The sequence below is a fragment of the Loxodonta africana genome, chromosome 6 (assembly GCF_030014295.1).
Source record: "Loxodonta africana isolate mLoxAfr1 chromosome 6, mLoxAfr1.hap2, whole genome shotgun sequence".
Taxonomy (NCBI): Eukaryota; Metazoa; Chordata; class Mammalia; order Proboscidea; family Elephantidae; genus Loxodonta; species Loxodonta africana.
In genome coordinates, this window is record NC_087347.1 from 77,733,052 (window position 1) to 77,751,797 (window position 18,746).

Below are 18,746 nucleotides of genomic sequence, written 5' to 3' on the forward strand. Positions count from 1 at the left end.
AAAAACACTTCTGCTCACAGAGTCATCCATCTGAAGTCCGGTCATCCTTTAACTAGATGAAATTAAAAAAATGTATTTTATATCTTTTAAAGGGCATTTTCCTGAACATAAGCTATTTATTTTTCTCTGCATCAATATATGGGTATTCACTTTCAAGACATATTTTTGGAGTATGTTCTTTATTAACAAGACTAAAAATTTTAGCGTTAAGCATCCTGGTTTAGAAGTTTTAATATTGGCTAGCAGCTGAAGGCTAACCAGGGCTCCTCTCATGCTAAAAGACTGTGTGTTAAGAATTCTGCCTGGGAGCATTTGTCTATATTCATGAAAATCTTTTTCAAGTTTTCTTTTTTTTTTCCTTAAGTTAGGAGTCTATTAGTAGGTACTGACATGATAGCCTATCTCTCTCCTATTGCCTTACCCTTTCTAGGACATTTAATTCAAGGCTGTACTCTGAACAAAGGTTTAGTTATACTAGTTGCTTGTTCAAGATGGTTAATTATTTACTGAAAAGTGGTTCAAGAGGCTTAAAATAAAATATTCATGTAACAACTCCAAGTAGTTCAAACACAGGATTTAAAAAAAAAATTTTTTTTTTTTTTTTAAATATTCCACAGAGTTTGTGCTCAGGGCTTCTATTTTTCCTCCTGAAAACAAGTCTATTCAGAAAAATTTCAAGAAATGCTACTCTTGTTGTATTTGGTAAATAATCAAGTAGTACTTCAATTTACTCTCAAAAGTGAAAGCTGTAAAAAAACATATTATGCCAAAATTATTAGGCAGTTTTTTTTTTTTTTTTATAGATAATTGACGTTACATATAATTATGCTTTTCCGGTTGGAATAAAAAAATTAAAATCATAAGAGTCATTAGAATAACAACCTAAAGATACTAACTAACTTCTTAAACACAGAGAATCACTAGGAATCTCTTTCGATCACTAGGCTAAAGGTTGAAAAGTGGAGGTGTATCTTGTGGTCATGTCAACAAAAAATAAATATTTTCTTAGCTTTTCAGATGAACAAAATTCTACCTGTTTGAAGCAGCTTACTTAAAGTTTATTAATGGAACCAGATAATCATTTTTAATATAAATATTTCCTATTTGGCTATAAATACTCATAAATCCTACCTTTAGGTTACTAGAATAAAAGATTCAGAAATATAATGTACACACAAAAAAGGATCTATTAACCTCAAGCAGAGAAAGATTTATAAATCTGAGCAAGAAGCTCTGTTAAAAATCTTTCACTGTGTATGGTGACAGATTTTGGTGGCAAAAGATGAATAAATGAAATGCTCATTTATATTTTATTTCTTGGGCTTCATGGCTAGGTCCCTTCTTAGTAATATATTTTAAGTTCAAGAACAGTTTAATGGGTAACAGCAACTCATTTCCTAAATAATAATGTTAAAAGAAAGAGCACATTGAACCTTTAAATTAGCTATTTTTATTTGCAGTGAGAAGAGTTTGTAGCTTCTGAGCAGGGGAGTGGCAGATATTGCAAGTTTCTGTAAAGGGTGTCATGGAATTCTTGCTCTAATATTGGTGGTGGACTACAGGGGAAACAAGAAGTCCCTGGGTGGTGAAAATAGTTAAGCACTAAGCTACTAACAAAAAAGTTGGATGTTCAGACCTACCCAGAGATGCCTTAGAAAAAAGGCCTGGCAATCAGCTTCTGAAAGGTCATAGTCATGAAAATTCTATGGAGCACAGTTCTACTCTGTGATACATGGGGTCACCCTGAGTCAGAATTGACTTGTCAGGAAGTGGTTAACTGGTTAGAGGGGGAACTAGCCATCAGAAAGAGCACCTCCCTGGCATGTTTACTGTCCATGGGCTTATTGTGACAGCCTATATTAGATGAGTAGAACAGTTTTGAGAATGGGGGAGAGAGACTTAAGAAATAGAAGATTAAAGAAATCAGAGGAGCCAAGGATGTAGGTCTTCCCATGCTCAAAACTGGGAGTAATTGACTATATCCTGACACTTTCTCCTTTGCCACAAACGCCTACCTTGGCTTCCATTGTCCTGGGCTTGCTTTCTAGGCCCATGACCTCTGACTTTAAGTCTCACCCTGTCCCCAGATGGCAATGCCCATCTTCACAAATTCTGGAGAAGACATCCTGACCTTAGTTACCTAACCCAAAGAAATGACTCTATTGCTGTGGAGTTTCAGTTCAGGTGGGAGGGAACTGGAGAGCCAAGAGGCCAGTTTGGTGCCAGGGAGTGAGGGTGAGGAGTGGTTCATGCCTGGTCATAATGAAACTTGACAAGAACTTGAATGTGCAAGAGCAAGGAAGAGGGAAGACCGGAGATAAATGTATAGTGTTGAACCTGGATGACTAAGAGGGCGGCAGTGCCATTAACAGAAGATAGCAACAAATTAGTGTAATTAAGCTGGCATGCACTGTCTTCTCAAGAAGGCTAAATGACCATATAATAGGCAGGTACCACCCTGACATTTCTTTTAGTCTAATTTTACCTGGATACAAGTGATAGATACACATGAAGAGTTCCATGTAGACTGCACTCAAACAGTTGATCCAGGTCTCCTCTAGCATCTTTAACATCTCTCTCTCTACGTCACGTTACTCCAGATTAAGGTTTCTAAAACACAGTTTTGATCCCTTCATCGTGGATTCTGTTATTTAAGACTATTCGCAAATGACTGAAAACTTAACCTAACCTGGTTTAACCCTTAAAAGGAAAGAAGCAGCTCCCATAACTAAATGGTTCAAAGATGCTTTGGCTTCAGGTAAAGCTGTGGCTCCATGGTATGTCCAAGATAGATACCATTTCTCTTCCTTTCTCAGCTCTATGTTTTCAGTGCTGGCTTCATTTTTCAGGAATCACCTTTCTTCGGTGTCTTAACATAACTGCCAGCAGCTCCTAGAGCTCCATTCTTTCAGGTTTAACCTAGAGGAGAATGGGAGACTCCTTCCCAGAAATCTTAGGGGAAAAACAAAAAACAAACAAAAAAATACCAATCATTTTCTGTACTTGCCATGTACTTACCCTGCTCTTTCCTGGCTCCATGCTTCTGTTTACACCATTCTCTCATTCAGAAACACCTTCCTTCTAGTCTACAAATACCCAAATCCTAACTTATCAACCTCTTTCATGAAGCCTTTCATGATAACAGCTGCTGTATACTTTCTTCTTTTTCTTTTAAACTTCCATGGTATTTATTGACACCTGCCTTATAGCACTTACCATGTTATTTCTTAGAGCAGGGTTAGGCATAAACATTGTTCATTTAAAAGATTTTAAGTTCTTTGAGGGAGAAGTAAGGAGCCCTGGTGGTGCAGTCATTAAACACTCAGCTGCTAACCCAAAAGATGGGCTGTTTGAACCCATCAGCTGCTCTGTGGGAGAAAGATGTGGCAGTCTGCTTCCATAAAGACTACAGCCTTAGAAACTCTATGGGATAGTTCTACCCTATAGTCTTATAGGGTTCCTATGAGTTGGAATCGACTTGACAACAATGGGGTCTTTTTTTTTTTTTGAGGTAAAGTCTATGATTGACCAGTCTTTGTAGCTCACCCCACCACCACCACTAGCACACACACACATAGCACCTGGCATTGGTTTGCATGTTTTAGGTGTCCAATAAGCCTCTGTTGAATGAATAAATGCACACATTAATCTATATTATATCTCAATAAGATATGTGTTAACCAAGTGCATCCCTAGCAGGTGGTACATAGTCTGGAGCAAATGTCATTAGGGGCCCTATTCCTTCCTACCAGCTCATTTGTATCCAGGTGATCCCACACTGAAGTAACATCAGGCATAGCCTTAAAAGAGAGAATCAAAACTACAACCTACGACCAAAAGCGAGGTGTATACTAAAGGTGATGGACCTTTGCCATGTAAACTAGCAGAACTATCTGGGTTTGGAATGTATTTGAGTCATGGCTGGTTCTTTTTTTTTTTTCCCTGGTAGACTTTCCTCCTCTTCTCTTCCTCCCCCCTCAACCCTGAACCAGGGTCACGCAATTACAATAGCTTGACCCCTCCCCTCCCCCGTCACCCAGCAATCCGATTAGCTCTGCCCTAAGAATAGCTCTGTCAAGCTTAACCAGGAAGCTCCCTCAACTGGTTGCCGTGTGACCTACCAAATGTTTCTGTTTATTTGACACATGTGATGTAAATTTGGAAACCAACTGAGTTCTGTTCCAACCAGCCCACAGTATGTAGACTCTTTTATCTTTCTGTTTATTTGCAGAGCTTCCATCCGGCAACGCTCCAAGTCTCAGCTTTCTCAGCTGGTACATGAACCTCCATTAACTGTTCTAGATCATAAGTCTACTTATGAAGAAGACAGAAAGGTCAGGCACCAAATGCTTGTGGGGGCATGGAAGCTGTCTCTTCTGGGGACTATTGTATGCCCTTTAAACTGGAAAATATGAGTTTTCTAGGCATATATCTAATATTGTTTCACCAAGTCAGACTAAATGGGGGCACCAATTTGGACCTGATGAAAACTCTAAACTTTACAAAACGTTTTAAAAGAAACACAGATTAATTATTACTTTTAAAAATACCTGGTGACTAAAATTGGGCTAATAAGGGAAAATTGGAAACCTTGGTGGTGTATTGGTTAAGAGCTATGGCTGCTAACCAAAAGGCTGGCAGTTCGAATCCACTAGGTGGTCCTTGGAAACTCTATGGGGCAGTTCTACTCTGTCTTACAGGGTCACTATGAGTTGGAATCAGCTTGAATGCAAAGCATTTTTTTTTTTTAAGAATAAATTAATAGTTCTTTGGGGAATCATTCTAATAAACACAGTGAAATTATTTGTACTTAGCAGATTATTTGCTTATATGTGGTATCCTTTTATATATTTTTAAGAATACCTGAAAACCCATTTTTTTCTCAAATTTTAAAATCTTATGTTAAGTTATAATAACTTTGGCAAAAGTGTTTATTCACCAAAGATACTTTGATAAAGCTAACCCTTATACAAGTTTTCACAAATTTTGAATTAACAGAGCCTAATTAGATTTTTTTGGCAACCCTGGTGGCATAGTGGTAAGTGCTACGGCTGCTAACCAAGAGGTCAGCAGTTGGAATCCGCCAGGTGCTCCTTGGAAACTCTATCGGGCACTTCTATTCTGTCCTATAGGGTTGCTTTGAGTTGGAAATGACTTGACAGCAGTGGGTAATTAGATTTTTTGGGCATTTGTTTACACATTGGTCCACAATGGGCAAGTTTAGAATAAAATATGGGACTATATATGAACTTATGACTATGACGAAGGATTATTATGGCTCTCTTTTTTTTTAAGTAGAGGTCTCAATATCTAATAGTGTTGGTTTAAATAAATTTAATAGAACACTTTAGAACAGTGGGATGAATCACAGTGAGAGGAAGCAAATTTAGCAAGCATGGTTTGTTATTGCATCTTGCCATTGAAGACTCAATTCCTCTTTTAGAAATAGGTGTTCCATTTATGTCCATGGTGCTGCCACTAATAACTACAAGATGTATTTTATACAGAGCTTCAGGAGAGAAAGAACAAAACACTACATTGAAATTTCAAGCACAACAGTATCAATTGTATTTTTTTTTTTCAGTTTCTGGGTAGACATTTGACAATAGTGGGAAGAAAAGGAGGAAGGGAGGGAGGGAGACAGGAAGGAGGGAAGGAAGGAAGGAAGCAAGAGGGGGGAGGAAGGAAGGAAGGAAGGGAGGGAGGGAGGAAGGAAGGACCTGACCTTTTTATTGTTATTGATGCTGGTAGATGGCCTAGCAGAGTCACAGAGGGCAATCAGATTCTCTGGCAATGTAGCATGGGCAAAGAGCTCTTATGATGCAGGAAAAAATCTCAGAAGGGAGCCATTTAAATAAACCAAAACCAAACAAATCCACTGCCGTCGAGTAGATTCTGACTCATAGTGACCACATAGGGTTTCCAAGGCTATAAATCTCTATAGAAGCAGGCTGCAACATTCTCCTCCCATGGAGGAACTAGCAGTTTTGGACCACTGACCTTTCTGTAGCAGTTGATTGCTTTGACCACTGTACTACTGGAGTTCCTTATTTAAATAAACCTGTTGCTGTTTGTTGCTGTAGAGTTGATTTCAACTCATAGCGACCCTAGAGGACAGAGTAGAACTGCCCCATAGAGTTTCCAAGGAGCAGCTGGTGGACTCAAACTGCCAACTTTTTTGGTTAGCAGTCAAATGCTTAACTACTGTACCACCAGGGCTCCTATTTAAATAAAAGGAAACCCAAATCAAATACAGGAAATAGTTTTAGAGAGATAAACTATTTCACATAATATTCTACTCATCAGCATTACAAATTAAAAATGGAATAATTAAACTCAATTAAATGTAAACCACTGTAATTTTAAAAACTCTGTCGCTATGTATTCTCTCTAGAAAATGGAAAGGAAGAAAGGGGGAAAAAAAAAATGACCGGGAAGCCAATGTGATTTTGCTAAAACCCCAAGAGGAAAAGATCTTATGCTTATCTTAATATTCCTAATTTGTACAATAATTATAATGTAGTCCTTTAGATTTAAATAATTATTTTTAAAAAAGAAATAATGGAATCAAGGTTAATAAAATTTGACTTACGGTATTTCTAATTCCAAGTAACATCGTACGAATAAATGCTGCTCAGTTTGGTATATTATCTTAATACCTAATAAATTCTGCAAGCCCAAGCATCGACAAATCCTTCCTTTTTCTCATTTTGTGGAAGCCCTGACCTTACCTTCTGCAAATTGGGAAATGCACTGTCTTATGCTGCAAAGTAAAAATGTGTGCGTACATAAAGCAGTTATCGCCACCTTGTGGTCTCTTTTAGTATTGCTTCTGAAAATTGAGAAGAGAAGGTTTCACAAGTAGCCCGTGTTTCCAAACTCTGAGGTGACTCCCCCCAGGTCTCATAGTTATCTGGTGACAGAGCTAAGACTGTAGCCCATTCCTCCTTGCTCCCTAAACCATGCTCTTGGTTCCCATAAACGGGGTCAAAATTGGCGCTGGCAAAATTAAGTTCAGGGTAAGGGGAAGCCTGTGGGCTAGAGGCTCTCCCAGTCTCTGATATCTAAGCATCTCTTTCATTGAAACTGGAAAACAGGGCAGAATGCATACCAGATTAAGTCAGGGTCAAATATTAGAAATTTGTAATTTCATCACAGCCAATTTATCATCTCGGGTTTAGACGCTGATTCAGAGATAGGATTTGTGAAAATGACTATCAGCCGTTTGCTTATTGGAGACTCTCTGCTCCTTTGTCATATTTACTCTTTCTAATAAAGAAATCTTAAAAGGTATTATCAAGGCAGGAGACCACTATGAACAGGGGCACAGAGCCAGTGCGACAAAGTGTAGAAAGCAGGACATAGCATTGAAGCAGGAAGTTAAATTTTCATCTAACCTACACAAGGAGGCCTAAGGAAAGAAACTGGGCAAAACAGAACCATTATAGTAGATGAACAATCAGTATTTTCCAAATGCATGTTTTTGTGTGTATGCACCATGGGCATAAAAGCTTCATCCATTGCTTCATCCACTCAACGCTGTCTGCACACCTCTTATGTGGCTAGTATTGTGTTAGAGATATAAAGACAAACGAGAGCTGCTGTCCCTCTCCCTGCTCTGGAGATGCTGCCAGTACACACCTACTCCTCACTTACTATCCTGTTATCGAACATTTTGCATTTATGACAATAGTAAAAATCTATTATCCAACTATTTTGCACATTAACAACATACCTCTGGCAATAACAAACGCCGAGGTGCAAGGTGAGAGTAATGCTGGCTGTGATGGTGGTTAAGGTTATGTGTCAGCTTGGCTGGGCCATGATTCTCAGTGGTGTGGCAGTTACATATTGATGTATCATACTTTTAGGCAAATAATGTACACCTGCCTACTACGTTTGTTTGCCAGCCATGCCCTCCCCCGTGAAGTATTTTCATAAGTGCCATTATGCCAAATTTTTTTTATATGTTGCTATAAAAATAATCTCAAGTATTCAGGCACAGATTTTCTGGTGTTTGTACCATTCAGGTTTGACTGCTGAATATTTTTTCGGGGGGTTAGAGAACAGTTTCCTTTAAAGTCAAACTTTTAGTGTAGGCGGACAAAAGAAAGCTATTCGGATTAATTGATTTTGTTTATTAGTTTATCTTGGAATGAGAATTGCTGGACAAAAACTACTTCATATTGCTTTCAAATGTCTTAAATGTTATTGTTTAGGGTTAGGGATACCATCAGGTCAGAATAACAGGGAAATTTTCATCATGTCAGGCTGTGGGTGGACCAACCTGGGGCAGTGTTTCCAGTAAATGAGGAGACTAGAGAGTCCCTAGAAAATTGTTTACTCTGACACACATGAGCATGCTGAGTTGGAATTGACTTGTCAGCAACTGGTGTTTAATATCACTAGGTAGCAGGCAGAATTCAGTGAGTGCTAACGCAGGTTTACAATTTTCTCAGTGTACCCCTAAGTGGTACAGCACAGTTGGCATTTTTAAAACATACAGTTATAGCATATTGGACATTTAGCGCTGGAAAATATCTTGGACATGATCTAAGGGTCTCAGAAACTGGGCTTTGTCTGCCAGTATTACTTAAGGAGTGTTTTTTAAAAAACTGATCCACGCTGATACCTACTAAATTATAATTTCTGGTGATGAGACCCAAAATATGTATTTTTAATTATCCCTCATAAGTCTGATGATCAGCCTGGTCTGGACATCAACAACTGTCTAGAATTGTGAAGGATCTGATATTTTGTGCTACTTGAAAGCTAACAAGTTAGTTTGGCACAATTTTATGGATGTTGGCAGAATACACGAGAGCCCTGGGTCAGAGACAAAAGACTTTTATCACTCACAGCAATAACAGTAGTCAGAATATAAGATTTGCACTAGTGCCCTAACCCAGCCTCCCATTCTTACAAGGTGATGCAAAGAGGGTCAAATGATACCAGCAAATGAAGTGGGGTGTGTTACACAAGAGGAATCCTGAGTTTGAGGACCCTGAATCTTTTATAATAGGCGGTAAGCACATCTGCCCTTTTCTTAAGAGGAAGACACTATCTCTTTCTTCTAAGACTGTTGGCTATAAAAACATCCTTGAAAAAATAGAACAAAGGCAGTCAACGCCTCTGCTCACAAGACATGCAGAAATGTGAGTGACTCATGCAGAAATGTCTCCCCAAAACAACCTAGTTCAGTTCCCTCATTTTGAGGATGAGGTAACTAAGGCCCAGAGAGCTAAAGTGCTCTGTTATACGTTCCATTGATAGCAGTGTGGGACCCATACTAGAAGCTCATTCTTTCTATGCCTGTTCCAGTTATGTCTTCCTAGGCATACTTCTTCCTCTCTAGCATTGATTGTTTAGAGTTAGTAACCTGTCGAAGATGAAATAATTGAACAGAAAGATTGGCTGCATGAGTGAGTAGTAATGACAAAGTGCAAATGTGGAGGGCAGGCCAAGAGAGAACTTCAGATGGAGGCAATAATGAAGCATTACCAGTCTGAGCAGCCTTCCTCCATTCTACTCGGCTTGCAACTGTGATAAAATGGACTTGACACCAGGCTTTTATTTAAATTGAATCGGTAATGTGATCTTTAACTTTGTAAGCAAAGGAAAGTATTTGATGTTCCTTGCTGTTGCCTCAGCTGCCTAAAGGGCAAATTATGAAAAAGAGCACCAATAGTTTTTGTTTTTTTCATTTTTATTGTGCTTTAAGTGAAAGTTTACAAATCAAGTCAGTCTCTCACTCAAAAACTTATGTACACCTTGCTGCATACTCCCAATTGTTCTCCCCCTGATGAGAGAGCCAGCACCTTCCCTCCACTCTCTCTTTTTGTGTCCATTTCATCAGCTTCTAAGCCCCTTTACCCTTTCATCTCCCCTCCAGGCAGGAGATGCCAACATAGTCTCAAGTGTCTACCTGATCCAAGAAGCTCACTCCTCACCAGCATTCCTCTCCAACCCATTGTCCAGTCCATTCCCTGTCTGAAGAGTTGGCTTCGGGAATGGTTCCTGTCCTGGGCCAACAGAAGGTCTGGGGGCCATGACCGCTGGGGTCCTTCTAGTCTCAGTCAGGCCATTAAGTCTGGTCTTTTCACGAGAATTTGGAGTCTGCATCCCACTGCTCCCCTGCTCCCTCAGGGGTTCTCTGTTGTGTTCCCTGTCAGGGCAGTCATAGGTTGTAGCTGGGCACCACCTAGCTCTTCTGGTCTCAGGCTGATGTAGTCTCTGGTTTATGTGGCCCTTTCTGTCTCTTGGGCTCATAATTACCTTTTGTCCTTGGTGTTCTTCATTCTCCTTTGATCCAGGTAGGTTGAGAACAATTGATGCATCTTAGATGGCTGCTTGCTAGCATTTAAGACCCCAGATGCCTCTCTCCAAGGTGGGTTGCAGAATGTTTTCTTAATAGATTTTATTATGCCAATTGACTTAGATGTCCCCCGAAACCATGCTCCCCAAACCCCCACCCCTGCTACACTGGCCTTCGAAGCATTCAGTTTATTCAGGAAACTTCTTTGCTTTTTGTTTAGTCCAGTTGTGCTGAACTCACCTGTATTGTGTGTTGTCTTTTCCGTCACCTAAAGTAGTTTTTATCTGCTATCTAATTAGTGAATACCCCTCTCCCACCCTCCCTCTCTCCCCACTCTCGTAACCATCAAAGAATATTTTCTTCTCTGTTTAAACTATTTCTTGGGCTCTTATAATAGTGGTCTTATACAATATTTGTCCTTTTGCAACTGACTAATTTCACTCACCATAATGCCTTCCAGATTCCTCCGTGTTATGAAATGTTTCACAGATTCATCACTGTTCTTTATCGATGCATAGTATTCCATTGTGTGAATATATCATAATTTATTTATCCATTCATCCGTTGATGGGCACCTTGGTTGCTTCCATCTTTTTGCTATTGTAAACAGTGCTTCGATGAACATGGGTGTGCATATAGCTATTCATGAAAAGGCTCTTATTTCTCTAGGATATATTCCAAGGAGTAGGATTGCTGAATCGTATGGTAGTTCTATTCCTAGCTTTTTAAGGAAGCTCCAAATCGATTTCCAAAGTGGTTGTACCATTTTACATTCCCACCAACAGCGTATACGTGTTCCAAGCTCTCCACAGCCTCTCTAACATTTACTGTTTTGTGTTTTTTGGATTAATGCCAGCCTTGTTGGAGTGAGATGGAGTCTCATTGTAGTTTTGATTTGCATTTCTCTAATGGCTAATGATCCTGAGCATTTCCTCATGTATCTGTTAGCTACCTGAATGTCTCCTTTAGTGAAGTGTCTGTTCATATCTTTTGCCCATTTTTTAATTGGGTTATTTGTCTTTTTGTAGTTGAGTTTTTGCAGTATCATGTAGATTTTAGAGATCAGGCGCTGATCGGAAATGTCATAGCTAAACTTTTTCCCAGCCTGTAGGTAATCTTTTTGCTGTCTTGGTGAAGTCTTTGGATGAGCATAGGTGTTTGATTTTTAGAAGCTCCCAGTTATCTATTTTTTCTTCTGCATTATTAGTAATGTTTTGTGTACTATTTATGCCATGTATTAGGGCTCCTAACGTTGTCCCTATTTTTTCTTCCATGATCTTTATCATTTTAGATTTTATATTTAGGTCTTTGATCCATTTTGAGCTCGTGTTTGTGCATGGAGTGAGGTATGGATCTTGTTTCATTTTTTTGTAGATGGATATCCAGTTATGCCAGCACCATTTGTTAAAAAGGCTGTCTTTCCCCTGTTTAACTGTTTTGGGGCTTTTGTCAAATATCAACTGCTCATATGTGGATGGATTTATGTCTGGATTCTCAATTCTGTTCCATTGGTCTGTGTATCTGTTGTTGTACCAGTACCAGGCTGTTTTGACTACTGTGGCAGTACAATATATTCTAAAATCAGGTAGAGTAAGGCCACCCACTTTGTTCTTCTTTTTCAGTGATGCTTTAATTTTCTGGGGCCTCTTTCCCTTCCATATGAAGTTGGTGATTTGTCTCTCCATCTCATTAAAGTATGTTGTTGGAATTTGGATCGGAATTGCATTAAATGTATAGATCACTTTCGGTAGAATAGAAATTTTTGTAATGTTAAGTCTTCCTATCCATGAGCAAGGTATGTTTTTCCACTTACGTAAGTCTCTTTTGTTTTCTTGCAGAAGTGTATTGTAGTTTTCTTTGTATAAGTCTTTTACATCTCTGGTAAGGTTTATTCCTAAGTATTTTATCTTCTTGGGAGCTACTGTAAATGGTATTGATTTGGTGATTCCCTTTTCAATGTTCTTTTTGTTGGTGTAGAGGAATCCAGCTGATTTTTCTATGTTTATCTTGTATCCCGATACTCTGCTGAACTTTTCTATTAGTTTCAGTAGTTTTCTTGAGGATCCCTTAGGGTTTTCTGTGTATACTCTCATGTCATCTGCAAATAGAGATAATTTTACTTCTTCCTTGTCAATCTGGATGCCCTTTATTTCTTATCTAGCCTAATTGCTCTGGCTAGGACCTCCAGCACAATGTTGAATAAGAGGGGTGATAAAGGGCATCCTTGTCTGGTTCCCGTTCTCAAAGGGAATGCTTTCAGGCTTTCTCTGTTTAGGATGATGTTGGCTGTTGGCTTTGTATAAATGCCTTTTATTATGTTGAGGAATTTCCCTTCTATTCCTATTTTGCTGAGAGTTTTTATTATGAATAGGTGTTGAACTTTGTCAAATGCCTTTTCTGTATCAATTGATAAATTCATGTGATTCTCGTCTTTTGTTTTATTTATGTGATGGATTACGTTAATTGTTTTTTTAATGTTGAACCATCCCTGCGTACCTGGTATGAATCCCACTTGGTCATGGTGAATTATTTTTTTGATATGTTGTTAAATTCTATTGGCTAGAATTTTGTTGAAGATTTTTGCATCTAAGTTCATGAGGGATATAGGTCTGTAATTTTCTTTTTTTGTGGTGTCTTTACCTGGTTTTGGTATCAGGGATATGCTGGCTTCATAGAATGAGTCTGGGAGTATTCAGTCCTTTTCTATGGTCTGAGATACATTTAGTAGTGGTGGTGTTAACTCTCCTCTGAAGGTTTGGTAGAACTCTGCAGTGAAGCCGTCCAGACCAGGGCTTTTTTTTTGTTGGCAGGTTTTTGATTACCTTTTCAATCTTTTCTTTTGTTATGGGTCTATTTAGTTGTTCTACCTCTGTTTGTGTTAGTTTAGGTAGGTAGTGTGTTTCTAGGAAATCATTTCTGAGAGCACTAATAGTTTTATAGTTAATTTGCTATAGATATTTTTAGTATATTTTAATAGAACAAGCAAAAAAACTTTCAATACAAATCTATATAAGCTGCTTAAAATCCTTTCTCAAACAAAATGGGTAATAAATTTAACAAATTATTGAGTAAATGGATCTGAAGACCAAACACCAATTAGTATCTATAGCAAGGAGAAAAATGATGGTAAAAAATGGTGGATTTTTAAAAAATTTTTTTTCTTCAGTATATAATATTTGCCTTTAAGAGGTTAAAAATTTGCTAGCTTCTGACACTTTAATGACAAAGAGGTCAGAATAGGAAAATATTGACTGATTTTTAGTCCTTGTCAAGAAAATGTGAATTTAGAAATTCAAGTGAATGATCATTTCCTTCTGGGCACTAATTAAGGAAAGTCTTACTGAAAATGTGTAAATGATAACTGTTGAGACCACATTATAAATTTTTAAAGAATTTTGCCTTGTTTCAGATATTCTGGGCCTGCCTTAGATCTTTAGCCAGTTACTAGATTATAGAGCCTTGACATTTATGAAGGATACTTGAAAATTTTACAGGCGATGATGGTGGGCTTTCGGTATTTATCCATTTGTATCAATTTTTTAAAATTGTGCTTTAGGTGAAAGTTTATAGAGCAAATTATTTTCTCATTCAAAAATTTATACACAGATTGTTTAGTGACATTGGTTGCAAGCCCCGCAATGTGTCAGCACTTTCCCCCTTTCCACCCTGGGTTCTCCACATCCATTCGTCCAGTTTTTCCTGTCCTTTCCTGCCTTCTCGTCTTTGCTTTTGGGCAGGTGTTGCCCGTTTGGTCTCATATACTTGACTGAACTAAGAAGGATGTTCTCCACACCTGTTATTTTTTGTTTTATAGGGTGAACTTCAGTAGTGGCCTTAGTTCTATTTATTTATTTTTAATGGGGGATTATTTTTCCCAAAGATCTATCATGTTCATTACTCCTTGAAAGTTAATACACATGTCATTGCTCAATGAGAACTACAAACTCACCTTCTGATAAGTTGTCCTTTTGGCTCAGTCCACATCCAATTCAAAACCAATCTTTGTAAATAAGAAATCACTGCATCTCATAGATCTTCAATGTCACTCATGAGCAATCAAATCATGGCTCTTAAGTCTGTGAATGCCAGAGGGTCTGCTGTCTAACAAGAGTATGTGTGAAATATTTGTGTACACACTTGGATGATTAATATAACCCTCTTTCCCCTCAAGGGTGCAGACATTCTTGTGGAAGAGGAAGTTGAACCTGCTCCAGTCAGGAGGATTCTGAAATTCAATGCTCCAGAGTGGCCCTACATGCTGGTAGGGTCTGTGGGTGCAGCTGTCAATGGGACAGTCACACCCTTCTATGCCTTTTTATTCAGCGAAATTCTTGGGGTAAGCAAGTTCTCTTTATTGTCCTTATTCGTTTTGTTTTTCTATCAGTGGATGTTGCCATTTGTGATAGGGCGAATTTTTGTTTTAATGTTAGCTCTTTTTTGTTAGTTCTGTCTTTCTCATTTCTAAAGGATTAAAAGTTCCTTCAGCCTCTGTCACACAGATGGTTAAGAAGGCAAAGCTGAGCACTCTCATTTGGGCTGGCAGGACACTCACAGAGTTGTCATTGCCTGTAAGAAAATGATACTGTGATTGCAGACTAAGTGCCAGAAGGGGCAATTCACCTATTTGCAAACCAGATCAGAATGCAAAGTAGTTGTGTTGAGTAACACATGATTTTAGGACCCTTTTGAACTTGCTGAGCAGCTAAAGTACAAAGTTTGCCTTCTACTAGCAGGTATCAGTATGTGATGTATAATTCCCCTCTCTCTCCCTGCTCGCAAGATTGAAATGAGGAGGTGGTGGAAAAGAGGGAAAAGGAAGAGAGAAGTAAAATAAGGCATGATAAAGAGTAAGCTTATTTCAATTACACACTTCCTAGAAGTTTTGATAGGAGCTCTGGTGGTGCAGTGGTTAAGTGCGTGGCTGTTAACCAAAAGATTGGCAGTTTGAACCCACCCAGTGGCTCTTCAGGAGAAAGACTTAACCATCTGCTCCCATGAAGGCTACAGCCTAGAAAACCCTATGAGGCAGCTCTATTCTGTCTATGGGGTAGCTATGAGTTGGAAATCGATTCGACGGCACCCAACAACAACAAAATTTTTGATAGTCTTTGTCTGATTTTACTGCTATGTGATAATAACAGTAATAATAATAATAACAGCAAACAGTTATTAGGCACTCACTATATAAGCACTTTGGAGCCCTGGTGGTGCAGTGGTTAAGAGCTACGCAAGCTACAGCTGCTAACCAAAAGGTCTGCAGTTCAAATCCACCAGCTGCTCCTTGGAAACCCTGTGGGGCAGTTCTACTCTGTCCTATAGGGTCGCTGTGAGTTGGGATCGATTTGAGAGCAACGGGTTTGGTTTGGTTTTATATAAGCACTTTACATATAATGGTGTTGTTGTTGCCATAATAGATCATTTAAATTTCCTAATAATTATCTGAGCTAGATATTCTTATTATTTTCATTATACAAAGGAGTGAACCAAAACCCTGAGAACTTAAGAGATTTGCTCCAGATCACACAGCTAGCAAGTGGTGAAGCTGGGATTCAAATCCAGGCAATCTGACCCTATTATAAAAAAAAAAAAAATTTTTTTTTTTTATAAGTTCTAATAAAAACCAAAACTAAACCCACTGCTGTCAAGTCGATTCCTACTCATAGTGACCCTACAGGACAGAGTAGAACTGCCCCATAGAGTTTCCAAGGAGCGCCTGGGGGATTCAAACTGCTGACCTCTTGGTTAGCAGTCGTAGCACTTAACCACTATGGCACCAGGGTTTCCATAAGTTCTAACATAATTTTATAATAGCAATATTAGTTATAAAAATGCTATCATGCTTTCTTAGTTGAAATTCACACATGCACAGCTTTTGAGGTCAACGAGGAAGGAAACCTAGAACCTAGAGAACTTTATTTAATTTGTCCAACCAAAAAAACCAAACCTGTTGCTGGCTATACTGACTCATGGTGACCTCCTCTGTGATGGAGTAGAACTGCTCCATGTGGTTTTCTTGGCTGTAATCTTTACAGAAGCAATTCATCAGGCCTTTCTTCAATGGAGCTGCTGGGCAGGTTCAAACCACCAACTTTTTAAGTTAGTAGCCAATCACAAACCGCCTGAAGCCAAATTGAAAATAGTTGCCAGCACACCACATCGTCAGAGCTTAGTAAATGATTAAGTCTTAGTTTTGCGTTTTTTCCTGTACTTCTCTCTCTCCTGCTGTCTTTCTGGTAGAGGTCATGATCAGAAAAATATCTCCATATGCATGAGTTGTACAGGAAGAGCTGGATAATTCAAACTAAGTCAAGTCAATTAGGTAGGGAGGGCCTCAGCCAGAGCTTTAATTTCACACTACGCTCCTGTGGTAAGTAAGGAAATCATGCTTTAAAAACCAAAAACCAAACCCATTTTTGCTGTTAAGTCGATTCTGACTCACAGCAACCCTATAGGACAGGGTAGAACTGCCCCATAGGGTTTCCAAGGAGTGCCTGGTGGATTTGAACTGCCGACCTTTGGTTAGCAGCTGTAGCTCTTAACCGCTATGACAGCAGGGTTTCCATGCTTAGCTCAGGAGGTATAGAAGTTGGAAACACAGTCCTATCGAATCTATTCCAACTCTTAGCAACCTATAGGACAGAATAGAAGTGCCTGATAGGGTTCCAAGGCTGTAAATGTTTACAGAAGGAGGCTGCCACCTCTTTCTCCAGTGGAATAGCTAATGGGTTCAAACTGCTGACCTTTCAGTTAGCAGCTGAGTGCTTTAATTGCTGCATCACCAGGGCTCCTTATTGGAAACACAGGGACCTTCAACTCTGGTTAATTGAATTTCTGGTTATGTGGTGCCACAAACCCTTTGTGCTAAGCATCTTTTAAATAATTATTTTATGTTCATTAATGTCCTACTCATTGGCATCGAGTCAGTTCTGACTCATAGCTACCCTATAGGACAGAGTAGAACTGCCTCATACTGTTTCCAAGGAGTGGCTGGTGGATTCGAACTGCTGACCTTTTGGTTAGCAGCCATAGCTCTTAACCACTGTGTCTCCAGGGCTCCTCATTAATGTCCTAGCAAGATCTAAGTAAAATAGAAGTGTTCTTTTATTCACTCAACAGATACTTGTTGATTGTCTCCTATGTGGCAGCCACCATGCTAGGGACTCTGGAATGCCATGCCAGTGGTTTTTCCTGTCTTAATGCAGTTCCCAGCCCATGAGAGAGACAGACATCAAACAGAAAAATTCACTCGTCATCAGCAGATATTTATTGATTGCTTAGTGTTTGCCAGGCACTGTTGCTGATTTGGGGAGAGAGTGAGCAACAAGAAAATCAAGGCCCCTCCCTGCTCTTATCAAACTGACATTCTAGGGGAAAGATGCTCTGGAAATACATCTCATTGGTTGTTGAGGTTGATATAGAAGGTATAGGCGATAAGGCTGAATCTGTAAAGACCTAAGACTATTTGTTGATTGTCTTCTACGTGGGAGTCTTGAATGTTTACTTTAAAAAAAAAAAAAAAATCCAGGATGTCAACTTTATAAAATCAGAGCAAAGAATATAATCACCCAACTTCACCCAAACCCTGTATGTGAGCTGCTGTGGAAAGAGTCTTGGATTCCCTGTCAGGAGATCCATTCTTTGTGTGCCCTGAGGTCAAGTCATGTCACTTCTCTGGGCCTCAGTTTCCACAACTATGAAATGATTGGCAAAGATGACCCCTAAGATACCTTCCAGCTCTAGAGGTCTATGAAATGGTCAAGTCAGAAAGCCTGCAGAAAGGATGAGATGATTCAGCCTGTAACCCTCCTACAGCACCTCCTCGGTTATAGGAGGTGAGAATATTCTCTGTGATTCTTTTGATGACAACCAGAAGTTCTAAAAAAAAAAAAATTTTTTTTTTTTTTTTTGGCTTATTCTGAGCAATGCTCAGGGCTGCAGGACAAGAGTGGCAGTAAACCAGTTAGTAAAATTCAAAGTCTGCTCATCACTAAAGTTCCCACAAGGCTGTATTTGCAAAGAGAATGATACTAAACAAACTTGCAGTTTTTCCTCTTTGATAAAGAAGATTGTTTCTGTTTGTCTCTTAGCATAATTATCACATATTCATCAGTAGATTCATGATGTTTTCATCTGGTAGAGTAATCATCATTCACAAAGTAGCCTGTTTTTAATTGCACTGTTATCATTCTGACACACCTAAAGGGCATAATGTTCATGTTTGTTTTATTGAGACCACAGTGTGGAACATGGACTCAGTAAATGATTGGACGCTATCAGGAGCCTGGTCGCTAATGTAGCCAAGTCTGAATATACACGTGAGGCATAATTTATCTGACTCACTTTCCCTAAATCTATTTTGTATGGAAAATGAGTCAAATATTCCAAGCACAACAATTTGGATGTAGCGTGCTGAGAAAAAGCACCAGCTTAA

At 39.0% G+C, this 18,746-nt stretch overlaps 1 protein-coding gene across 1 annotated transcript in view; it reads left to right on the top strand.

Annotated features, from left to right (window-relative positions):
* Window positions 1–18,746, top strand: part of ABCB11 (ATP binding cassette subfamily B member 11) — a 96,074-nt gene that overhangs the window by 53,053 nt on the left and 24,275 nt on the right. Inside the window, exons 17-18 of the mRNA XM_064287025.1 lie at window positions 4,232–4,334; window positions 14,487–14,651. Coding sequence (XP_064143095.1) covers window positions 4,232–4,334; window positions 14,487–14,651 — 268 coding nt within the window. The remainder of the gene's footprint in view (window positions 1–4,231; window positions 4,335–14,486; window positions 14,652–18,746) is intronic.